At 36.1% G+C, this 24,344-nt stretch overlaps 1 protein-coding gene across 1 annotated transcript; it reads left to right on the plus strand.

Annotated features, from left to right (window-relative positions):
- Nucleotides 1–13,501: 13,501 nt before the first annotated feature.
- On the plus strand, nucleotides 13,502–14,419 carry LOC105468910 (olfactory receptor 51V1-like). The gene has a single exon (XM_011719406.3). It carries the CDS (start codon nucleotides 13,586–13,588, stop codon nucleotides 14,417–14,419), a length of 834 nt encoding a protein of 277 aa, XP_011717708.3. The 5' UTR covers nucleotides 13,502–13,585.
- The last annotated feature ends 9,925 nt before the right edge of the window (nucleotides 14,420–24,344 follow it).

Genomic DNA, 24,344 nt, shown 5'->3' on the forward strand with positions numbered 1-24,344 from the left:
AGATGAGATAGTAAAAATATTCTGTTCCAAAGATGAGGCTTGAAATTTGATTGAAATAGTTTCTTCGAAAAGGTAACAGCTCATCTGTTACTAGACCTATGAGATCCAGTCAATGGTTTGGGGTATCATTATGATTGATGAATAAATTAATGTGTCTGTATACACACACACACACACATATACACACACATATATATATTCATATCTGTGCAAGCATTTTTCTAGGTATATTAATAGAAATGAAACTGCAGTATAAAAAGTTTGTTCTGTTAATTTTTGATAAGTATTGTCATTTCATTTTAGACAATTTCAGTAGCTCATACTTCCATAAGCAAAATTCAAGTACTTGTTTCCCCGTGTTATATTATTAAAATTTAACCAAAAAATAAAAAAAAAAGAGTCCATAATTTTGTTACTGAAAGTCACATGGTTTTATTTTGAGTTTATTTTTAATTCACACTGGATTTTGTTTTTGTGCAAAAAGTGAATTACACAGCTTAATGGAGGAAGCTTAATAGAAGAAACTCTATTTTGCTAAATAGCGTTTGTATTAAGCAATTTATTATCTTTCCATGTTATTCTGTGTTTTTTCGTTTAATATATTACCATAACTTTGTGTATTTTTCCTGTCCTTATTTTCTGACTGTCCTCATACCACCATGCTTTACTAGTTTAATTAGTAAAGTTCTAGAATACTTTGATGTCGTAAAGAACAAGTATTTTTTTTTTTTTTGACATTTTTGATTGCAGATATCAATTCTGGAGCCAAACCTAATTGTTTGTTTACTGATAGCTTATTTTCCTGGAATTTCCCCTGAAGAAAAATTAGATAATAAGATAGAAATTAGTACTCCCTGAGATGTTTCTTTAGCCCTTGTAAGATTTATAAACAAATGTATGGGATACTAAAGTACTAATTTTAAACCTTATTAGACAGCTTTAGTGAAATTTCCTGCAACAAGCTTCTGTTAAGAAAAGCCTATCCTCCTTTCTCAACTTTTCTTTAATGATATGCCTACACCATCATGTTGTGACTTTTTTTTACTCAGTTCAAAGTTATCCAAGCAGCACAACACACAAAAATCAACTGGAACAAAAAAAGTAAATTTAGGCTGCCATTATTATTTACCTAACAGAATTTGCTACATTTATTTTCTTTTTCTTTTTCTTTTTTCTTTTTCTTTTCTTTTCTTTTCTTTTTTTTTTTTTTTTTTTTTTTTTTTTTTTTTTTTTTTTTTGAAACAGAGTCTCCCTCTGTAGCCCAGACCGGAGTACTATGGTGTGATCTCTGCTCACTGCAAGCTCCGCCTCCCGGATTCACGCCTTTCTCCTGCCTCAGCCTCCAGAGTAGCCGGGACTGCAGGTGCCCGCCACCACACCTGGCTAATTTTTTTGTAGTTTTTAGTAGAGACGGGATTTCACCGTGTTAGCCAGGATAGTCTCTATCTCCTGACCTCGTGATCTGCCCACCTTGGCCTCCCAGAGTGCTGGGATTACAGGTGTGAGCCACCACACCTAGCTTATTTATTTTCTTAAAACAGAAATTACACCTTTTCTTTCCACTTGCCTTCCACAAACACCCACCATTAGACCCACTCACCCACAATAGTGTGGCTGGATGCTGCCAAAAGAGATAAGTGAAAGCACATTATAACTTGCAAACTATGATTCAGAGATTTCTCCTATCTAAATCCATTATTCAATGAAACCAGCTTCCATTTGCATGCTTAGGGTCTAGAACAATAAAACAAACAATAATTTCACACCAAACTAAGTAGTGTTATATGATATGTCTATATTTAAATCCTCCATCTAATTATTGGCTTCTAATTTTTCCGTATCTCTTATCTCTCTTTTTCTTTAATTTTTAACTTATTTCAAATTATAATTTTTAAACGTTTCATTGAAGTATATCATACAATTAGAAAGGTGCACCAGTCCTAATACTACATGTTTCTTTTCTTTTCTTTTCCTTGAGCTCTACTCTCACTCAATTGTCCAGGCTGGAGTGCAGTGGCGCAATCATGGTTCACAGCAACCTGAACTGCCTGAGCTCAAGCAATTCTACTCAGCCTCTGGTGTAGCTGGAACTACAGGTGCATGCCACTAGACCCACCTAATTTATTTTTATTTTTATTTTTATTTGTATAGAGAAGCTCTCTCTATGTTGCTCAGGCTTGTATAGACCTTCTGGGCCCAAGCTATCCTCCCACTTCCACCTTGCAAAGTGCTGGGATTACAGATGTAAGCCACTGCACCTGGCCACGAATTTTCATAGAATGGGCAGACTGAGCCAAAAAAAGCATCCAGATCAAGAAACACAACATGACTGTCAAAGCAGAAATTCTCCTTCACTTGTTTCCTTGTCCCTACCCACGCTGGATAACCACTGTCCCGATTGCTATTACCAAGACAACTTTGGCTTCTTGAGAAATGTACATAAATGAAATATTGAAGCAAATACTCATTTGTTTGCTTCAACTTTATGTTTTTAAGATTTATCTGTATTGTTGCACATAAAAATGAGCTATTTCTTCTCATTATGTTATAAAATTCAATTTTATGAATATACTACAATTTCTTTACATGTTATATACTTTTTTTGTGGGGGTGCTAGGTAATACACAATATTTTTCTATCAAAAGTAGTGTTGCTGTGAGCATTACTTTACATAGTATTGATAATATATCGCTGTATTAAAAGGAGTATATGTATAGAATTAGAATTGCGAGATAATATGATATTCCTAAGCTTAATATTAACAGATCTTGATAAAAAATTTTTTTGAAAACTGATTTTGCAAAAAAGTAATTGTAGCAACTTGTAAGATTACAGTGGATTTTTTTGCAGTTTTTATTGACAAATCATATTTATAGATATTTAGGTAGTAGATGAGATATTTTATTTTGATTTTGATTTTTTGAGACAAAGTCTCATTCTGTCACCCAGGCTGGAGTGCAGTGGTGTAATCTTGGCTCACTGCAAGCTCTGCCTCCCTGGTTCACGTCATTCTCCTGCCTCAGCCTCCCAAGCAGCTGGGACTATAGGCGCCCACCTCCAAGCCTGGCTAATTTTTTTGTATTTTTAGTAGAGACGGGGTTTCACTGTGTTAGCCAGGATGGTCTCGATCTCCTGACCTTGTGAACCACTCATCTCAGCCTCCCAAAGTGCTGGGATTACAGGCGTGAGCCACTGTGCCCAGCCTAATAGATATTTTCATACATGCATACAACATGTAATGATCAAGTAAGGATATTTGGGATATCCACAGCTTAAAACATTTTTCATTTCTTTGTGTTGGAAAGATTTCAAATCTTCTCTTCTAGCTGTTTTTTAAGTATGCAATATATTGTTGTTAACCATTGTCACCCTACTATAATATTGAACATCAGAACTTAAGGTGTCAAGATAAAGAAAGGTTGGGTAATGAGAACAACACACACCTAAGTCCTAGGCAAGCAATTTTTAAGTGTTCTAGTTGCTTCACATCTTTGCTAGCATTTTGTGTCATCAATCTTTCATTTTCTTGCATGTGTACAGTAGCATCATATTGTGAATTTAATTCAAATATTTTTATTTATGTCAAAGGAGTCATATGCATCATTTCTCACATTCCTTTGGCCTAAACCCAACCACATGGTCACAACCAGGGACAGGAGTGAAAAAAATGCAGTCTCTAGATGAGTGGCTATGAGATGAGCTTAAACTACAGGCTGGTGGAGGTGGAGAGGACTCTGTTACTGGGACAGAGACAGAATCCATACTGGGGGATTGTTAAAGTCTCTTCCACAGTGCAATGCTTTTGATACGAAATGCAAAAAGAGCAAGACATACTATATATTATGAAGAAACGTTGGTACTTTTGAAAATGTATCACACATCAAAATAACAGGAGTGTAAAATATGACTTTAATACATGTTATCAGAACTGTATGTACAAAATACCAAGGAGTTTAAAAGAAGAGAAAGGTCACATTGAATGCTAAGGTCAAAGATTTTGGGGAAAGACATGGTTAATGACGAAATATTTGAAACGTTCTTTGGAAGATAGATTTTGTGTGTGTGTGTGTGTGTGTGTGTGTGCGCGCACGTGTGTGTGTTTTAAGTGAAGGTATTTCTCTAAAGGACATTTCTGAAATAACTCAAGGAAAGACACCCAAGAATAAGAAAGGGATACATGCTGTTAAATTAAAAGCAATGAAGTTTAGAACTCAGTATGAGTAAGAGAGCATATATTGATGTAAAAACAAAGGTTAGAATGTAGAATGTTTGATTAAGAGGAAGAATTACAGTGGAAAACAAATCAGTTTTGAAGTCAAGCATACCTGGGTTTGACTGTCAGCGCTTCCATGGACTAGTTTGATACTGTGAAAGTTACTAATTTCCACAAACCTCAATTTCTGCATTGGACATTTGAAGCAATTAAATCAAATGAGGCACTTAGCAGAGGCTGATGACAAATTTTATGCTTTTATCCATCCTTTTCTGCTGTCTCTTTTGTGTTCTTAAAATTCTGTGGCCCACAGGAAATTTCTTATTTTGTATGAATTTATTTTGATAATTTATTCATTTAATGTACCAAAGTAGGTATTCTAAGTGCAAGAGTATGGAGAGATCTGTAAATAATTGCTGGCATAATTTGTACCCTACCATTCAAGAAAGTGTTTCATGAGCAAGGCGAATTTATTATGTATATGGTTCTCATTCATTAATAGTAACACTTTCTACTGACAATTTTCGATAAATAATGATAAATAACTACAAGGCTGTGGGATCTGTAATAAGTTCTGATGAAGATATGTAGATGATTGGATATACCCTCTAGACTCTATAACCTTTTACTAAATATCAAAAGATCACTCAGATGAATAAGGTCTGGAGTGCACTCCCAGCAAACTGCAGCAGGCCTGTAGAAGAGGGGCCTGACTATTAAAAGAAAAACAAATAAACGGAAAGCAACAGCAGCAGCATCAACAAACATGTCCCCACAAAAACCCCATCCAAAGGTCAGCAGCCTTAACAGTTGAAGCTAGATGAACTAAATAAGATGAGACAGAATCAATGAAAAAATGCCAAAAACTCAAAAACCAGAGTACCTTTTCTCCAAATAATTGCAACACCTCTCCTGCAATGGCACAGAGCTGGGTGGAGGCCGAGATGGCTGAATTGAGAGAAGTAGGCTTCAAAAGGTGGGTAATAACAAACTTTGCTGAGCTAAAGCAGCATGTTTTAACCCAATGCAAAGAAGCTTAGAACCGTGATAAAACTTTACAGGAGTGATTAACCAGAATAACCAGTTTAGAGAGGAACATAAATGACTTAATGGAGTTGAAAAACACAACAAAAGAACTTAACAATGCAACTACAAGTATCAATAACAATAGACCAAGCAGAGGAAAGAATTTCAGAGCTCGAAGACTATCTTGCTGAAATAAAACAGGCAGACAAGATTCGAAAAAAATAGAATGAAAACAAACAAACAAACTTTCTGAGGACTATGGGATTATGTAAAAAGACCAAAACTACAACTGATTAGGGTACATGAAAGAGACGGGGAAAATGGAACCAAGTCGAGAAACATACTTCTGGATATCATCCAGGAGAACTTCCCTAACCTAACAAAACTGACCAGCATTGACATTCAGGAAATAAAGAGAACCCTAGTAAGATATTCCATGAAAAGATTGAACCTAAAACCATAATCAGCAGATTCTCCAATGTCAAAATGAAGGAAAAAATGTTAAGGGCAGCTAGAGAGAAAGGCCTTGTCACATATAAAGGGAAGTCCATCAGACTAACAGTGGACCTCTCAGCAGAAACTCTACAAGCCAAAAGAGATAGGGGGCCAATATTCAACATTCTTAAAGAAAGGAATTTTCAACCCAGAATTTCATATCCAGACAAACTAAGCTTCGTAGCAGAAGGAGAAATAAAATCCTTTTCAGATAAGCAAATGCTGAGAGAATTCATCACCACCAGGCCTGCCTTGCAAGAGACTTTGAAGGAAGCACTAAATATGAAAAAGAAAAACTGTTGGCCGGGTACGGTGGCTCACGCCTGTAATCCCAGCACTTTGGAAGGCTGAGGCAGGTGGATCATCTGAAGTCGGGTGTTCAAGACCAGTCTGACCAGCATGAAGAAACCCCACCTCTATAAAAATACAAAAAAATTAGCCAGGCATGGTGGCACATGCCTGTAATCCCAGCTACTTGGGAGGCTGAGGTAGGAGAATCACTTGTACCCAGGAGACAGAGGTTGCAGTGAGCCGAGATCATGCCATTGCACTCCAGTTTGGGCCACAAGAGCAAAACTCTGTCTCAAAAATAAACAAACAAACAACAACAGCAAAAACTACTACCAGCCACTACAAAAACACACTGAAGTACACAGACCAATGACACTATAAAGCAACTACATCAACAAGTCTGCAAAATAACCAGTTAGCATCATGATGACAGGATCAAATTCACACATTACAATATTAACCTTAAATGTAAGTGGGCTAAATGCCCCAATTAAAAGACACAGAATGGAAAGCTGAATGAAGAGTCAAGACCCATTGGTGTGCTGTATTTGAGACACCCATCTCATGTGCAAAGATACACATAGGCTTAAAATAAAGGGATAGAGGAAAATTTATCAAGTAAATAAAAAGCATAAAAAAGCGTGGGCTGCAATGCTAGTTTCTGCTGACAAAACAGATTTTATACCAACAAAGATCAAAAAAGACAAAGAAGGGCATTAAATAATAGTAAAAGCTTCAATTTTACAAGAAGAGCTATCTATCCTAAATATATATGTACCCAATATAGGAGCACCCGTATTCATAAAACAAGTTCTTAGAGACCTACAAAGAGACTTACGCTCCCACACGATAGTAGTGGGAGAATTTAACAGCCTGCTGTCCGTATTAGACAGATAATCGAGAAGAAAATTACCAAAATTACCAAGGATATTCAGAACTTGAACTCACCTCTGGATCAAGCAGACCTGATAGATATCTACAGAATTCTCCACCCTAAAACAATGGAATACACATTTTTCTCATCACCATATGGCCCTTACTCTAAAAGCAATTACATAATTAGAAGTAAAACAGTCCTCAGCAAATGCAAAAAAAAAAAAAAAAAAAAAAAAAAAAAAAACCCAAACTGAAATCATAACAGCATCTCAGACCACAACACAATCAAATTAGAACTCAAGATTAAGAAAACTCATCCAAAACCACACAACTACAGGGAAATTGGACAATGTGCCCCTGAATGATGACTCCTGGGTAAATAATGAGATTACGGCAGAAATCAAGAAGTTCTTTGAAACTAATGAGAACAGAGACAATTTACCAGTATCTCTGGGATGCAGCTAGAGCAGTGTTAAGAGAAAAATGTGTGGCACTAAATGCCTACATCAAAAAACTAGAAAGATCTAAAATCGACACCTTAACATCACAACTAAAAGAACTAGAGAAACAATACCAGACAAACCTTAAAGCTAGTAGAAGACAAGAAACAACCAAGACCAGAGTGGAACTGACAGAGATAGAGACACAAAAACACACTTCAAAAAATCAATGAGTCTAGAAGCTGATTTTTTGAAAAACTTATAAAATTATTAGATAGATCACTAGCTAGACAAATAAAGAAGAAAACAGAGAAGAATCAAATAGACACAATCAGAAATGATAAGAGAAATATCACTATTGACCCCACAGAAATACAGACAACTACCAGAGATAAACACCTTTATGCACATAAACTAGAAAATCTAGAAGACATGGATAAATTCCTGGAGGCACACACCCTCTCAAGACTGAATCAGGAAGAATTTGTATCCCTGAATAGACCAATAAAAACTTCTGAAATTGAGACAATAATAATTAGCCAAAAAAAAAAAAAAAAAAAGCTCAGGAGCAGATGGATTAGCAGCTATGTTCAAATGGCTGAATGTTGCTTTACTGGAAAATAATTATATTTGATCTGTGTGCCATATAGAGGACAAACCTAGAACCAGCAAGTAGGAGCCTATGAGATAGCACTTGTAAGAAACCCTGCTGTAATGTACAGCATGAGCCAGAAATGGAGCAGTGGTGAGTTTCCAATGCTACATGACAAAACAGTCACTTTAATCCAAGCACGGTACTGAAAATCAGACAGATATATTCAGTAATTCAGCAAATAGGTACTGTACATCTACTGTGGACAAGGCACAGAGTCTCACTCTTGTTGCCCAAGCTGGAGTGGGCACAATCTCGGCTCACTGAAACCTCTGCTTCCAGGGATCAAGCGATTCTCCTGCCTCAGTCTCCTGAGTAGCTGGGAGTACAAGTGCCCACCATCATGCCCAGCTAATTTTTTGTATTTTTAGTAGAGATGAGGTTTCACTACGTTGGCCAGGCTGGTCTCGAACTCCTGACCTCATGATCTGCCTGCCTTGGCCTCCGAAAGTGCTGGGACATGAGCCACCGCCCCCAGCCCCAAAATATTATTTCTTTATATATCCTCCTGCTGTGACTTTCCTGCCTATGACCACTGGTTTTTAATATTAACTTTCTTGGTCATTTATTTTATTTAAATTAAATGAGTTTAAATTTCTATTGATGATTCTAGTCATAAGTGCATTATTATTTTTTATTATAACTTTATTCTTCTAATATGTATAACTGTTAAAGTGTTCTTCTAAAATTATCTGATGAATAAGGATCTTATTTTTATTTTTTATATTAACTTTGAAATGATGTCAGGAAACTGAATGATAAACTGATTTTATTTTAGTTAATATACTCTTCTGTCAAATATGCAGTTAATGGAACAATAATCACTTCATAATCAGCAATTATAATTGCATACCTATTATAATCCATACCTGAAATTTTCTATATGAGACTTTTTCCATAATATTTCATATATTTAGGATATTAAGTAATGCCCATAAGCTTATTGTTGTGACATTTTTAACTGCAAGTATATTGAATAAAAAAAATGGAGATTATAAAATTCAACCTTTCTTACTATTAACATTAAAGTCAAGACCAAAGACATATGGCTATTTTGTGGCTGATTCAAAACTGAGCAGCCTTTGATGAAAAATATGCTGGGTTCTCAGCAACCTATAAGAGTAGGAGTAACAGCTGAGACTGGACAGCAGTAGTAGCTAGAGATTAAAAAAAAAAAAAAAGGTAGTCAACAGTACAACATGCAGTCCCAAGAGGCATCATAAAGTAAGATTTGGAGATAGAATGTTTCACTAGTGAAGAAGGTAAAATTGTGTGGCTATAACACAGCTGCGTGAGTATATTCTCCATATCAATGGTTGGAGTCATCATAGTTCTGAATGTCCATGAATGATCAGTGGGATTCTAGCCAATGCCTAGGTCTATGAGAAAAGTGCCCAATCTTCTTGCGGTCAAGAAGAACAAAACATTAATATTCAGTGCACTATCAGAGTGGCTTAGTGAGGGTCTTAGCAAGATTTTCCAGTATTAAGAGTCCCAGATGACAAGAGTAGTCAAAATGGAAAAGAAGAAAGGAAAGAGAAGAAATTCATCTGGGACCGCACATGCATAGCAATAAGACTCATTTCAGATGAGTCTTATATCTAATCAATCCAATTAACATATAAATCAACTCATATACTTATTTTTTGTGGTAATAACATTTGAAATTTATTTTCTTAGCAGTTATGATATACACAATACATTATCATTGACTATAGTCAAGATACTGTAAAATAGATCTCAAAAACTTGCCCCTCTGGTCTAACTAAAACTCTGTACCCTTTTGCCAGTATCTCCCCATCACTGCCTACCTTCCTCAGCTCTGGTAACTACCATTCTACTATCTACTCCTATGAGTTCAGCTTTTTTGTGTTCCACATATAAGTGATATCATGCAGTATTTGTCTTTGCATGCCTGACTTATTTCATTTAACATGATGTCTTTCAGTTTTATCTCTGTTGTTGCAAATGACAAGATTTTCTTCCTTGTTAAAGCTGAATAGTATTCCATTGTGTATACATAGCATATCATATTTTCTTTATCTTTTCTGGATAGGTTGATGTCTTAGCTGTTGTGAATAGTGCTGCAGTGAGCATGGGAGTACAGATATCTCTTTGACATCCTGATTTTAATTCCTTTTGATGTAATGAGATTGCTGCCTCATATGGTAGTTCTATTTTTAGATTTTTCAGAAACCTCCATTCTGTTTTTCATAATAGCAATACCAATTAACATTCCCACAAACAGCATATAGGAGTTCATTTTTCTCCACATTCCCTCCAACATTTTTTCTAAAGACTTTATCGTTTTATCTTTTATATTATGATTTAAAATTCCTCTGGGATTAATTTTAGTATATAGTGCCATTGAGGGATTGAGATTCATTTTGTTTTTTTAATATACATGAGCTATTTTCATCACCATTCCTTTAAAAAATCATTTTCTCAAAGTAGTACACTGTCTTTGTGTGCTATATTAGTGGTTTGATTTTACATTGTCTATTTTGATTCATTAGCCTACTTGCTTATCCTTGAGTCAAACTACAGCAAATATGGTTCTGACATCTATTTAGTATCAATCTTGTATCTGGTTGTGTTTATCCCTCAGTGTTTTTGTTTTACAGGAAAACCTTGAGTATTTCAGGACCTTTACATCTCATATAAACTTTCAATGCTATTTGAAAATTTCCACAAAATGACTTTCAGAAATTTTTATTGAGATTGCATTGAATCTGAATATCTTTATAGGGAAAATCATATTATTTACAATACTGTGTCTTTAAATTCAATCATAAGTGTGAGTCTACCATTTATCTGAGTCTTCTTAACTTATCACACAGATTTCAAGGTAGATATCTTACATAATTCATTAAAGAGATTCATAGATGTTTGCATATTTAGTTGCTTGATTTTTAATTACAACGTTGATTTGTAAAGGATGTTCCCAACTAAAAAATAAAATGAAGTACATGATCATAAAAATAAATATTAGAATTTTTTCTAGTTTTATTACTTTGAACATGCTTTTATTTTTCACTGAGAATGTGTTAATAGGAGAGAATGAAGTTATATAATAGATAACTTGCAGGACAGCAAAAGATAAAGCACATATGGTATCTGTTGTTTTGCTTTTCATGATTTCAGTATCCATGGCCAATCATGGCCAGAAAATAGGTGAGTAGAGTACAATAAAGATATTAATATTTTAAGAGAGAGAGAGAGAAAGAACATTCATATAACTTTTATTATATTGTCGTAAGTGTTCTATTTTATCACTAGTTATTGTCAGTCTTTTTCTAATGCATTAATTAAACTTTATAATAACTATGCTATAGGAAAAATATAGAATATATATACAGGATATATGGGGCTAAATACTATTAGCAGTTCCAGACATCCACTGAAGGTTTTGAAACATATTCATTGTGGATAATGGGGGAATACTGTGTACCTTACTTGAGATAAACTGCATATGAATTATAGAGCTGTTGTATAAATTTGATTATAAATTTTATGTGCTGAAAATTATAACAAATAAATTAAAATAATGTCAATTTTTATTATTATTAGAAATGCTGCTAATTGGTAAAAATTAATTGTTGCCTCTGTTACTTATACCAATTAGCCAAATTTGGAATCTGATATTTTGCAATAATTTTATTATGCTTTAATAATAATAAAATTGATAATAGGCAATCATAATTGTTAATGTTTATTTAGTGTTTTTAAGAGTATAGAATAAAGGCAGTAGATTGAATTAGGGCTATCTATATTATTTCTTTCGAACAGGATTATATTTATTGTCTTTGATGGTGTGCGCATCTTTTGAGGGTGTACACTAAAATCAAGAAGAAAAACAATCCTTTCTTCTCCTTCTCCTTCCCCTTCTTCTCCTTCTTCTCCTTCCCCTTCTTCTCCTTCTTCTCCTTCCCCTTCTTCTCCTTCTTTTCCTTCCCCTTCTTCTCCTTCTTCCTCTTCCTCTTCTTCTTATTCTTCCTCCTCCTCCTCCTCCTCCTTTTCTTATTCTTCTTTTAGATAATGTCTCACTCTGTCATGCAGTCCCACGATTTTGGCTCACTGCAGCCTCAAACTTTAGGGTACGAGAGATTCTCCCACCTCAGTCTCCTAAGTAGCTGGGACTACAGGCGTATGCCACCACACCTGGCTATTGTTTTTGTTTTTTGTAGAGATAAAGTCTCACTATGTTGCCCAGGCTGATGTCTAACTCTTGGGCTCAAGCGATCTGCAAACCAGAGCCTCCCAAAGTGCTAGGATTACAGGTATGAGTCATCATTTCCAGACCCCATTACTCTCTTTCATGATTGGGAAAACACCAGTTTTCTTAAGGGAAATAAGACATAACATTAGAGTTACAAATCTAGTAATGATTATCTGGATAAAGTGACTATTTATTCTGTTTATAGCATTCTATAGTCTATAATAATTAACCACAATCTGTTATCCACCACAGATAGGCCCATCACGTAAGTGTTAACATAGGTTTGAGGTTCGGGCAAGGAAAATGCCATTTCAAAAGAATATTGGAAGAATATGCAGCTCAATATGCATGGACTAAATGTGAACTCAGGAAGTCCTAGTGAATACAATAACCTAAAACAGTAGAGTAGTAAAGAACACGGGCACAGAATCAGACTTGCTGAATTGAATTCAAATACTGACTATTTATTAGCTTCATAATGTTGGCAAACTACTTAAGCCTGATTTGAACTCACATTACTAACTGTAAAGCCTGGATGGGCTTAGCACATCAGATGAGTTATGTGTTTGTCACATACTACAAATGCGCTGTCTGTAAATAATTCCCAACTGCAGTCAGATGATTTTTACTTTCATCTTTTGCTTTAAGAAGTAACAGAATGTCTCTGGGGATATGGAATAATGTTATGCCCAATAGTCTCTTCTCTGATAATATAAATCACAGCCCTAGAGTTCTCTCTTGATGCAAGAACTTAAAAAGATATAACCTATCTTTGTGAGACTAGAGAAGCAAATATGTCTTAGAGTTGAGATTTGCGCAACTGAGTTGAGATTTGAGCAACTGAGTTAAGATTTGAACAAGAATAAAAGAAACAGACTGAATTTCAGCGTACATGAAAAGGTGATAGGTAACTAGTTTTTCCAATGAAAATAGAAGTTTAATATGAATTTTAGAATCAAATTCTATCATAATCTTAAATTACTTGAGAAAAGGGAAAATTTGTTTAGATCACATTTAACTTTCTTTACTTTCCTTCTTTGCTAGACAGAAAGAGAGTAAGATTCTTAATATGGAGATGTCCTTGGGTAGAGGATGTGAACATCAGTAAATGTGGCTTTGTAAACTAATCTAGAGAACTTCATATTATATGATCCCTCATCTTTGCTCAAATCTGTCCTGTAAGAAGAAAAAGGAGTTGTATGAAAGTGATCTACCAAATGGAAATAATTTTCGAGCCATAGAAATAACACTTTGAATTTGAAATGCATGCTTTTTCTGCTCACAATACCAACTCCTCAACCTTTCTCCTAACAGGCTTCCCCGGCCTAGAAGGAGAATATCCCTGGCTCTCTGTTCCCTTCTCCTGTATTTACATGATGGTACTTTCAGGGAACTGCCTGGTGCTGCGTGTGATTCATACAGAGCCGAACCTGCGTGAGCCCATGTTCTACTTCCTGGCCATGCTGGGTCTCACTGACCTGTTCATGGGGCTGTGTACAGTACACACAGTATTGGGAATTTTATGGGGTCTCAGCCAGGAGATTAGTCTGGATGCCTGTATTGCTCAAACCTTCTTCATTCATGGTCTATCAATTATGGAGTCTGGAGTCCTCCTCGCCATGGCCTTTGATCGTTTTACAGCTATCTGTAACCCTCTAAGGTATACATCTATACTCACCAATGTCAGGATCATCAAAATTGGGCTGGGAATTTTATTTAGGAGTTTTGCGTTCATCATGGCACCCATAATCCGCCTAAAGCATTTTCATTACTGCCATTCCCATGTCCTCTCTCACTCTTTCTGCCTTCACCAAGATCTGCTGAGATTAGCCTGCTCTGACATCCGCTTCAACAGCTTCTATGCCTTGGCTCTGGTGATTTGTACGCTTTTATTTTATTCTGTGTTAATTATCATATCGTACATGCTGATCCTGCAATCTGTCTTGGCTATTGCATCCCGAGAAGAGCGACTGAAGCCCTTGCAGACCTGTGTTTCTCATGTCTGTGCTGTCCTGGTCTTCTACATCCCAATCATTGGCCTCACCATGGTGCATCACTTTGGGAAGCACCTCTCTCCTGTGGTCCAGGTCCTCATGGGCAACATCTACATCATCTTCCCACCTCTCATGAACCCCATCATCTATAGTGTGAAGACACAACAGATCCGTGTCAGAATTCAGAGGTGGTTCTTCTTGAAGAGAAAGTAAAACACTTTAAATCAAACAGGGGTAAGTGTCTTCGATATGGAACAGTATGGCAGGTTAGGGAAAGAAATACGTTTATATAAGGAAGGTAAAAATAAGATAACAAAGAAATAAGACTTTATACAATATGGCATTGACTGTAAGAATTATATGGATCAAGCCTGGTTTTATTTCCCATGTTTTTGCCTTCACATATAGTGTTGAAATTTCTAATAGTAGAGTTATGCATCACATGTGCCTACAATTTCTGTGCAGGAAAAGATAATATTTCAATTGTCCATATGCATTTATCGTGTAAGAAATATCTACAAAGAAATCATCTAAACACAGAGTTTATATCCATCAAAGGAAGCACAATTTAATCACTTGATATTGTCTTGATCAACATAGATTAATTGATCTACAATTGGTCTCTAACCTCAAATGGATATCATCAGACTCTATGTTCATAGTTCACTCATGAACCATTCCAAAACATTATCACTCTTCTCACTAACCCGTGAACAGATGACTCTGTTACTTGCTTTGCAGAGGACCTTTTATCATCATCATTTTAGAAATGAATTTTATTGTGTATATTTAAAGTATACAACATGATATTATAACATATATGTGTAGTAAATAATTACTGTATTAGAACAAATACACATACACATAATCTCAAATAGTTACCCATCTGCAATAGCCCATGATGAGAGCAGATATACTTTACGCATTCAGCAAAAACCATGAATACAATACATTATTATTAACTATAGTCCTCATGTTGTACATTGAATATGTTATCTTGCTGATCCTACATATTTACTACTTTGCATTCTTTGACTTACATCTTTCCATTTCTTCCCCTGACCTTGACCTTTGTTACTATCGGTTTATTCTCTATTTCTATATATTTGACATTTTTTTCCTTTTTAGATTCCACATATCAATGAGATTGTATTTTACATTTTACATTTCCATAAATAGTCACTAACATCACAATCTTAATTCTAGTCTTTCAGAAATTGGTATCATTCTACTGTTCAGAGTAAATGATCCACTTATCTGCATAGTTGTTACTGCTCATCTTTTCTGGGTTTGATAAATATTAGCAAGGCAAGACTTTTTCATATGGGAATTTCATGTATTTCTTAATAATCATAGAAAATAACAATGCGGGGATGAACGAGAGCTGAAGCAGGGCGAGGCATTGCCTCACCGGGGAAGCGCAAGGGGGAAGGGAATCCCTTATCCTAGCCAGGGGAACTGAGACACACAACACCTGGAAAATCGGGTAACTCCCACCCCAATACTGCGCTTTAAGCAAACGGGCACACCAGGAGATCATATCCCACACCTGGCCGGGAGGTTCCCACACCCATGGAGCCTCCCTCATTGCTAGCATAGCAGTCTGTGATCTACCGGCAAGGCAGCAGCGAGGCTGGGGGAGGGGCGCCCGCCATTGCTGAGGCTTAAGTAGATAAAGCCGATGGGAAGCTCGAACTGGGTGGAGCTCACAGCAGCTCAAGGAAACCTGCCTGTCTCTGTAGACTCCACCTCTGGGGACAGGGCACAGTAAACAATAACAAATGCAGCAGAAACCTCTGCAGATGCAAATGACTCTGTCTGACAGCTTTGAAGAGAGCAGTGGATCTCCCAACACGGAGGTTGACATCTGAGAAGGGACAGACTGCCTGCTCAAGTAGGTCCCTGACCCCTGAGTACCCTAACTGGGAGACATCTCCCACTAGGGGCAGTCTGACACCCCACACTTCACAGGGTGGAGTACCCCCCTGAGAGGACACTTCCAAAGCAAGAATCAGACAGGTACACTCGCTGTTCAGCAATATTCTATCTTCTGCAGCCTCTGCTGCTGATACCCAGGCAAACAGGGTCTGGAGTGGACCTCAAGCAATCTCCAACAGAACTCCAGCTGAGGGTCCTGACAGTTAAAAGGAAAACTATCAAACAGGAAGGACACCTACACCAAAACCCCATCAGTACATCACCATCATCAAAGACCAGAGGCAGATAAAACCACAAAGATGGGGAAAAAGCAGGGCAGAAAAGCTGGAAATTCAAAATATAAGAGCACATCTCCCCCGGCAAAGGAGCGCAGCTCATCGCCAGCAATGGATCAAAGCTTGACGGAGAATGACTTTGACGAGATGAGAGAAGAAGGCTTCAGTCCATCAAACTTCTCAGAGCTAAAGGAGGAATTACGTAACCAGTGCAAAGAAACTAAAAATCTTGAAAAAAAAAGTGGAAGAATTGATGGCTAGAATAATTAATGCAGAGAAGGTCATAAACGAAATGAAAGAGATGAAAACCATGACACGAGAAATACGTGACAAATGCACAAGCTTCAGTAACCGACTCGATCAACTGGAAGGAAGAGTATCAGCGATTGAGGATCAAATGAATGAAATGAAGTGAGAAGAGAAACCAAAAGAAAAAAGAAGAAAAAGAAATGAACAAAGTCTGCAAGAGGTATGGGATTATGTAAAAAGACCAAATCTACATCTGATTGGGGTGCCTGAAAGTGAGGGGGAAAATGGAACCAAGTTGGAAAACACTCTTCAGGATATCATCCAGGAGAACTTCCCCAACCTAGTAGGGCAGGCCAACATTCAAATCCAGGAAATACAGAGAACGCCACAAAGATACTCCTCGAGAAGAGCAACTCCAAGACACATAATTGCCAGATTCACCAAAGTTGAAATGAAGGAAAAAATCTTAAGGGCAGCCAGAGAGAAAGGTCGGGTTACCCACAAAGGGAAGCCCATCAGACTAACAGCAGATCTCTCGGCAGAAACTCTCCAAGCCAGAAGAGAGTGGGGGCCAATATTCAACATTCTTAAAGAAAAGAATTTTCAACCCAGAATTTCATATCCAGCCAAACTAAGTTTCATAAGTGAAGGAGAAATAAAATCCTTTACAGAAAAGCAAATGCTTAGAGATTTTGTCACCACGAGGCCTGCCTTACAAGAGACCCTGAAGGAAGCACTAAACATGGAAAGAAACAACCGGTACCAGCCATTGCAAAAACATGCCAAAATGTAAAGACCATCGAGGCTAGGAAGAAACTGCATCAACTAACGAGCAAAATAACCAGTTAATATCATAATGGCAGGATCAAGTTCACACATAACAATATTAACCTTAAATGTAAATGGACTAAATGCTCCAATAAAAAGACACAGACTGGCGAACTGGATAGAGAGTCAAGACCCATCACTCTGCTGTATTCAGGAGACCCATCTCACATGCAGAGACACACATAGGCTCAAAATAAAGGGATGGAGGAAGATTTACCAAGCAAATGGAGAACAAAAAAAAGCAGGGGTTGCAATACTAGTCTCTGATAAAACACACTTTAAACCATCAAAGATCAAAAGAGACAAAGAAGGCCATTACATAATGGTAAAGGGATCAATTCAACAGGAAGAGCTAACTATCCTAAATATATATGCACCCAATGCAGGAGCACCCAGATTCATAAAGCAAGTCCTTAGAGACTTACAAAGAGACTTAGACTCCCATACAATAATAATGGGAGACTTCAACACTCCACTGTCAACATTAGACAGATCAACGAGACAGAAAGTTAACAAGGATATCCAGGAATTGAACTCATCTCTGCAGCAAGCAGACCTAATAGGCATCTATAGAACTCTCCACCCCAAATCAACAGAATATACATTCTTCTCAGCACCACATCGCACTTACTCCAAAATTGACCACATAATTAGAAGTAAAGCACTCCTCAGCAAATGTACAAGAACAGAAATTATAACAAACTGTCTCTCAGACCACAGTGCAATCAAACTAGAACTCAGGACTAAGAAACTCAATCAAAACCGCTCAACTACATGGAAACTGAACAACCTGCTCCTGAATGACTACTGGGTACATAACGAAATGAAGGCAGAAATAAAGATGTTCTTTGAAACCAATGAGAACAAAGATACAACATACCAGAATCTCTGGGACACATTTAAAACAGTGTGTAGAGGGAAATTTATAGCACTAAATACCCACAAGAGAAAGCAGGAAAGATCTAAAATTGACACTCTAATATCGCAATTAAAAGAACTAGAGAAGCAAGAGCAAACACATTCGAAAGCTAGCAGAAGGCAAGAAATAACTAAGATCAGAGTAGAACTGAAGGAGATAGAGACACAAAAAACTCTCCAAAAAATCAATGAATCCAGGAGTTGGTTTTTTGAAAAGATCAACAAAATTGACAGACCGCCATCAAGACTAATAAAGAAGAAAAGAGAGAAGAATCAAATTGACGCAATAAAAAATGATAAAGGGGATATCACCACCGACCCCACAGAAATACAAACTACCATCAGAGAATACTATAAACACCTCTACGCAAATAAACTGGAAAATCTAGAAGAAATGGATAATTTCCTGGACACTTACACTCTTCCAAGACTAAACCAGGAAGAAGTTGAATCCCTGAATAGACCAATAGCAGGCTCTGAAATTGAGGCAATAATTAATAGCCTACCAACCAAAAAAAGTCCAGGACCCGATGGATTCACAGCTGAATTCTACCAGAGGTACAAGGAGGAGTTGGTACCATTCCTTCTGAAACTATTCCAATCAATAGAAAAAGAGGGAATCCTCCCTAACTCATGTTATTAGGCCAACATCATCCTGATACTAAAGCCTGGCAGAGACACAACAAAAAAAGAGAATTTTAGACCAATATCCCTGATGAACATCGATGCAAAAAGCCTCAATAAAATACTGGCAAACCGGATTCAGCAACACATCAAAAAGCTTATCCACCATGATCAAGTGGGCTTCATCCCTGGGATGCAAGGCTGGTTCAACATTCGCAAATCAATAAACATAATCCAGCATATAAGCAGAACCAAAGACAAGAACCACTTGATTATCTCAATAGATGCAGAAAAGGCTTTTGACAAAATTCAACAGCCCTTCATGCTAAAAACGCTCAATAAATTCGGTATTGATGGAACGTACCTCAAAATCATAAGAGCTATTTATGACAAACCCACAGCCAATATCATACTGAATGGGCAAAAACTGGAAGGACTCCCTTTGAAAACTGGCACAAGACAGGGATGCCCTCTCTCACCACTCCTATTCAACATAGTGTTGGAAGTTCTGGCTAGGGCAATCAGGCAAGAGAAAGAAATCAAGGGTATTTAGTTAGGAAAAGAAGAAGTCAAATTGTCCCTCTTTGCAGATGACATGATTGTATATTTAGAAAACCCCATTGTCTCAGCCCAAAATCTCCTTAAGCTGATAAGCAACTTCAGCAAAGTCTCAGGATACAAAATTAATGTGCAAAAATCACAAGCATTCTCATACACCAGTAACAGACAAACAGAGAGCCAAATCAGGAATGAACTTCCATTCACAATTGCTTCAAAGAGAATAAAATACCTAGGAATGCAACTTACAAGGGATGTAAAGGACTTCTTCAAGGAGAACTACAAACCACTGCTCAGTGAAATAAAAGAGGACACAAACAAATGGAAGAACATACCATGCTCATGGATAGGAAGAATCAATATCGTGAAAATGGCCATACTGTCCAAGGTAATTTATAGATTCAATGCCATCCCCATCAAGCTACCAATGAGTTTCTTCACAGAATTGGAAAAAACTGCTTTAAAGTTCATATGGAACCAAAAAAGAGCCCGCATTGCCAAGACAATCCTAAGTCAAAAGAACAAAGCTGGAGGCATCACGCTACCTGACTTCAAACTATACTACAAGGCTACAGTAACCAAAACAGCATGGTACTGGTACCAAAACAGAGATATACACCAATGGAACAGAACAGAGTCCTCAGAAATAATACCACACATCTACAGCCATCTGATCTTTGACAAACCTGAGAAAAACAAGAAATGGGGAAAGGATTCCCTTTTTAATAAATGGTGCTGGGAAAATTGGCTAGCCGTAAGTAGAAAGCTGAAACTGGATCCTTTCCTTACTCCTTATATGAAAATTAATTCAAGATGGATTAGAGACTTAAATGTTAGACCTAATACCATAAAAATCCTAGAGGAAAACCTAGGTAGTACCATTCAGCACATAGTCATGGGCAAAGACTTCATGTCTAAAACACCAAAAGCAACGGCAGCAAAAGCCAAAATTGACAAATGGGATCTCATTAAACTAAAGAGCTTCTGCACAGCAAAAGAAACTACCATCAGAGTGAACAGGCAACCTATAGAATGGGAGAAAATTTTTGCAATCTACTCATCTGACAAAGGGCTAATATCCAGAAACTACAAAGAACTCAAACAAATTTACAAGTAAAAAACAAACAACCCCATCAAAAAGTGGGCAAAGGATATGAACAGACATTTCTCAAAAAAAGACATTCATACAGCCAACAGACACATGAAAAAATGCTCATCATCACTGGCCATCAGAGAAATGCAAATCAAAACCACAATGAGATACCATCTCACACCAGTTAGAATGGCAATCATTAAAAAGTCAGGAAACAACAGGTGCTGGAGAGGATGTGGAGAAATAGGAACACTTTTACACTGTTGGTGGGATTGTAAACTAGTTCAACCATTATGGAAAACAGTATGGCGATTCCTCAAAGATCTAGAACTAGATGTACCATAGGACCCAGCCATCCCATTACTGGGTATATACCCAAAGGATTATGAATCATGCTGCTATAAAGACACATGCACACGTATGTTCATTGCACCACTATTCACAATAGCAAAGACTTGGAATCAACCCCAATGTCCATCAGTGACAGACTGGATTAAGAAAATGTGGCACATATACACCATGGAATACTATGCAGCCATCAAAAAGGATGAGTTTGTGTCGTTTGTAGGGACATGGATGCAGCTGGAAACCATCATTCTTAGCAAACTATCACAAGAACAGAAAACCGAACACCGCATGTTCTCACTCATAGGTGGGAACTGAACAATGAGATCACTTGGACTCGGGAAGGGGAACATCACACCCCGGGGCCTATCATGGGGAGGGGGGAGGGGGAAGGGGGGAGGGGTGAGGGATTGCATTGGGAGTTATACCTGATGTAAATGACGAGTCGATGGGTGCTGACGAGTTGATGGGTGCAGCACAGCAACATGGCACAAGTATACATATGTAACAAACCTGCACGTTATGCACATGTACCCTAGAACTTAAAGTATAATAATAATAATAAAAAATAAAAAAAATAAAAAATAAAAAATAAAAAAAAGAAAATAACAATGCTAGCAATTTGGAAAATAATAAAGCCTCATAAGGACCTTCAAATGGAGAAGGTTTTGTTAACTATTTTATCTCCAGCAAAAAGTAATCTCCAGCATCCTTATCCTCATCCCCCCAAAAAATCCCCAGAAAAAATTAACATATATGCTACTAGATAAAGCGAATCTTCATTCCTTCGTGAAATTGCCATAAATTTCTGAGAAGAAACTTGGTAAACCTCCTGAAAAAAAAATTCCAGATATTCTTACTTATATTTGCCTCCCCTTTTCTAAAACATATGTTTTGACTCATTAATCCCATGACTAATCTTCATAGCATTTATCTTGAAGGGGCTGTGCTGGTTTTGACATAAATGTGAAATATATTAAGGCACACAGATGTGTATGAGGTAAGCTGGCTGGCAACAAATACAAAAATACATAAACTGATAACTCTTAAATCCTAATACAAATCAGAAAAATTTACAAGATGGAGTTATAAGAAGATTTTATTAACTATTTTACTCAAGGAAAATGTAGGGTTGTTATTAGATTATTTGGGTCCTCACTTATGTTTTGAAAATTTAAGGCTTGAACAAATAATAATTTGTACAGTAGACTGATTTTAAAAATTTCACCTCAAGGGTAATACGGCATTCGGGTTACAACATTAGTACTTTTTCAATTTCTAACTAAAACGCATTTAATTGTTTACCAAAAAGTAAATTGTCCAGAGTAACTTGGAAAGTAAGAAAAATTAGTCAAATGATTAGAAACCTGGAAGCCATTTCCACAATGTAAATAAAGCTATGACATAAATGTGTCTGGCCAAAGATCTATGGTTGATATGCTTATTCAGTTTGTGAAATGAGTAGAACCATCATCCATAATCCAATTAGGGAAATAGTTTTCACTCCATCTAACTTATAGTAAAAGAAGTGGAGTTTAAAACAGCAATGACTGTTTTGTTTATAAAAATGTTTTTCACATATATTTTTGTTTATATTTTCTATAAGTACAAAAGAGTAAAAAACAAGAACAGCATAATACTGTAATATTATACTTATTAATCAACAAAATAAATTAAGAAAATTAAGATATATATTGTAGAAGAATGCAATGGAAGAAATGTAATTATTTACTGAAAACTTACTATAAATGTGTAAAATTTAATAGCTTTTTCTAATAATCTGTTAAAATTATAAGCATTCAGCAAGGAATACATTTTTAAAATAAGATTTTTCTTTACAGTAAAAACACTATTTGAAAGTAAGATAGCATGACACATCCTATGCAAAAATGTAGCAACTGTGAGCACAATTATGTGTAACACATGTAGAAATTGTTAACACCCTGACAGGGGCTGGTAAGAGCAGACACTTGAGAGAACAGAAACACTTTCCTCACTCTAACTAGATTTGCTGTCCTAAAACAACTCCATAGCTGAGCTGTAATTAAACAAATGACAATAGGTTTAACCTAGCCAAATGTTTATAGCTTCCTAGGGAAGGTTAAAAGTCAGAGAAACAAGAAAAATTTTTAAAGTACTTTATAGGTAATACGTTGGACTAGATTTTAAGAATACTAAAACGTATTATAAAGCAATATTATTTTATATAGTAAAGTAGGTGAAAGAAGAATCCACAAATATTTCGCTGTAACAGAACATGAAGTACAGAACAGTAGATACATAGAAGTCATAGTGAAACATTTAGTGATATTAAGTGATATTTTCTATTATTTGGAAAAATATGTATTATGTAATAGCCATCTGGGAAAATTTAAAGCTAAATGTATGCCTAATTTCTTAACCCAAATACAAATATTCCAATATTCCAAAATAACCTGTAACTAGATGAATATTATATGTGTAAAAATTGAACTTTGAAATTAAGGAACTACTGTTGTTCAAAAAAAGTATTTTTGAATAAGCTGTGCCTTCTACATGAGGACAGAAAACAAGAATTTATAAAGTGAGGATAAATACATTGACCACATATACTCCAGTTATGAGGAATATCAAACTATTAAAATATTTAAAATTTAACACTTGACAAGAATTAATTTACATAGGGAATGCATTATATAAATCAACATGGTAAGAGAAAAAATAAACCCACTGGAACAATGCAAGATATAAATTGTCTGTACTTAGAAAAGAAATTCAAATTGTTGACATATATTAAAGAGGCTCAACTTCATTTAAAATTGAACAACAAAAACTTTTTAAACATAGGTCAAAATTATTGCATATTTTGTTTACAGTTGGAAAAATGTATGTAATTATCAATATCCATTATTGCTGAAGTTGTAAGATTCTACAGAGAGGTACTTATATGTATTTTAATGTGGATATAAATTAATGAAATATTTTTGAAGGTAAGTATGTCATTGCTACCCAAATATTAAATCATCACACATGTTCACTCTGAAATCCCTTATTTAGGTTAGATGGGGAATCATTAAAATAAATACTATTCTAAATCTTCTATCTCTTTTGAGTTCGTTCCCTAAAATACACTATTATAGCAATAATACAAATATTTTATGGCTTCTTAGAGATTCAGAATGATGCGAAATCTTCTAGTAACTAAAAAAACTTTTGAGTTGTCACCCTAAGTGTTAGTATAACCAGAATATATTTTCCAACCTGTGCTCATTCCAAGTCTAATGAATTAGAATAATGGGCTCATCACCTACATTATCTTAACAATTAACTA

Source organism: Macaca nemestrina, chromosome 12 (genome assembly GCF_043159975.1).
Source record: "Macaca nemestrina isolate mMacNem1 chromosome 12, mMacNem.hap1, whole genome shotgun sequence".
In the NCBI taxonomy this organism is placed as follows: domain Eukaryota; kingdom Metazoa; phylum Chordata; class Mammalia; order Primates; family Cercopithecidae; genus Macaca; species Macaca nemestrina.

Bases quoted from the DNA above. Each gene is read 5' to 3' on its own strand.
- LOC105468910 (XM_011719406.3), top strand. From the start codon at position 13,586: ATGATGGTACTTTCAGGGAACTGCCTGGTGCTGCGTGTGATTCATACA.